The sequence below is a fragment of the Ostrea edulis genome, chromosome 2 (assembly GCF_947568905.1).
Source record: "Ostrea edulis chromosome 2, xbOstEdul1.1, whole genome shotgun sequence".
Classification (NCBI taxonomy): Eukaryota; Metazoa; Mollusca; class Bivalvia; order Ostreida; family Ostreidae; genus Ostrea; species Ostrea edulis.
In genome coordinates, this window is record NC_079165.1 from 38784392 (window position 1) to 38786891 (window position 2500).

At 37.0% G+C, this 2500-nt stretch overlaps 1 protein-coding gene across 1 annotated transcript in view; it reads left to right on the forward strand.

The window, feature by feature from the left end:
• Positions 1 to 2500, forward strand: part of LOC125679144 (von Willebrand factor D and EGF domain-containing protein-like) — a 31987-nt gene that overhangs the window by 10692 nt on the left and 18795 nt on the right. The window contains exons 8-13 of the mRNA XM_056153940.1: positions 51 to 200; positions 292 to 498; positions 911 to 1116; positions 1218 to 1286; positions 1985 to 2261; positions 2383 to 2500. The exon at positions 2383 to 2500 is cut by the window's right edge and continues 32 nt beyond it. Coding sequence (XP_056009915.1) covers positions 51 to 200; positions 292 to 498; positions 911 to 1116; positions 1218 to 1286; positions 1985 to 2261; positions 2383 to 2500 — 1027 coding nt within the window. The remainder of the gene's footprint in view (positions 1 to 50; positions 201 to 291; positions 499 to 910; positions 1117 to 1217; positions 1287 to 1984; positions 2262 to 2382) is intronic.

The window sequence follows — 2500 nt, forward strand, 5'->3', positions numbered from 1 at the left end:
TATCTATACAATAACTTTGTAATTTCTATACGTTTTGGAAAAAATTGTAGGTTAAAGTAACCGATAGAGATAGATTTGTAACTGGACGCCAGTGCTTGTCGTCCAACGATCCGCACATGACAACTTTTGACGGACGTCGATGGGAAAACCAAAGAACGGGGATATTTACACTCTACCAACACGAAACACTCCCATACACGGTATAAAATTGAATATATATGTACATAATACCAACCACAATATATATATTTGTGTTTTAAGGAAATTCATATACCAGTTTCCATGTTACAGGTCCATGTAATTTACTCGGAATGTGTACCACGGCACGCCACTTGCAACTGTGGTGTTGCAGTTAGGAATGGTTTTAGCTTTTACATTGTTAGGACTTGTGAAATGATTTCGCTAGAAAGTACCAAAATGCTCTCAGTACCATATGAAAAAGAACATCTCTGTGACACCACTGACCTTGGTATTGTAAAATCTGGGAGACACTACACGGTAAGTAGAGCTAGAATCACATCCCCGTATTACGTTTATAGAATCACATCCCCGTATTACGTGTATAGAATCACATCCCTGTATTACGTATATAGAATCACATCCCCGTATTACGTTTATAGAATCACATCCCCGTATTACGTGTATAGAATCACATCCCCGTATTACGTGTATAGAATCACATCCCCGTATTACGTGTATAGAATCACATCCCCGTATTACGTGTATAGAATCACATCCCCGTATTACGTGTATAGAATCACATACCCGTATTACGTGTATAGAATCACATACCCGTATTACGTGTATAGAATCACATACCCGTATTACGTGTATAGAATCACATACCCGTATTACGTGTAAGTTAACGGATTTTCATTCCTTGCTGGACTGACATTTTGTGATCTTTCAGGTGACTTTCCCAACCGGAACACAAGTCACATTCGGCATCTCATACTCGAATTCCTTCATTGGAAGCGTGAGAATCCGAGCTTCCGTGGCAGACATTGAGTCATCTGTAGGACTATGTGGGTATAGTAATGGTGATACATCTGACGATTTCATCCCGAAAGACGGAAATAATCCAACTGACTCGGCAACATTCGCTCTTTCTTGGAGGTAGAAATGTAATAAATAAGTAAATTTCCAAAAGATAAGATAAATTACGAGTAATCGATGGAAAATTTATTTTGTCCAATACTGATATCGTTCTCTTTCAGAATACCAATGAATTCAAACGATAGTCTTTTTTCAAACTCATCATCACTTCTTCAAGATACCGCATTGACGTAAGTGGATACTCGGGACCCTATATTAAAGCTGTATGACCCGATGTTCATGTATTTTTTTTGTACATAATTACTTTAAAGCATATTAATTACTTTATAAAGTTATTAACTTTCCCTTAATTACATGCTTGAAAACATCTGCATTTAAAAGAAAACAGTGCGAATATTATTTAGAAAGTAAATATAGTGGCTACATATAAATCATCCCATAATAGACGTCTATAAATAGACCCACGCGCGTCAGGGGAATCCCAACATGATGTATTAACTCATACGCAACTGTCTAGTTTTAAGGCTGAAAGAGCGTAAAACAACGAATTACTAAGAGGTATTTGATATTTTTATTTCTATTAAACTTATATTATGGTACTGTTATAACAAAATACACAGCATTACACAGATAAGACCACCGATGATCTGTAAGTTTGAACTGGTCACGTGACTGTCACTTGAAATGGCAGAGTGACGCGGTTATTTGCAAACATCGATTTAAAATCAAATTATTGGGGTTAAAACAGGTGACAAAATTTATGATATGTCGTACAGTCTCATAACTACATATGTGCGATGATTTAATAGCGTTTTTACGAGATGGAAAAAAATATAATTGTAATTCGGACCATACAGCTTTAACGGTTATTGCATGGATTCATTGAAATAATACTGATGAAACCAATAAGGCAATTTTTCCATTTTAGATACAACACAAATGTCCCTTCTGATGCCGTAACAACGTACTGCACATGCGCACAGAGTGGACCGGTGGATACTTACCAGTTTGTTTTACCGAACACCGCACATTGTAACATGACGTCACCAAGTCAGCTATGCAAGGAAGATAACACAGTTTTGACTTTAACTTCATGCCTGCATTCTGAAAAACGGAGAAAGAGATTTACAGGGGACACAGATGATGTCAAAATGGAGAGCGAACTAACGTACGACCCGGACTACAATGAGTCGGCAATCATAGAGGTCCGTGTAGAAGAAAATGTTATAGAGAAGACACTATTCAAGTATTGGTCAGTGTAAGTGTACTTCTTACAAAATCAGACTTTACATCATCATTTATCGTAATTCTAAATATTTGATTTAGATTGGAGGATGGCTGGACAAGTGGAATGAAACATCAGCGAGAGCATTCTGTCTGCGACAATTTGACCTTGACCCCGCTGTAGATATTTGTAATAGATTAGTCAACATCAGCAAAGATT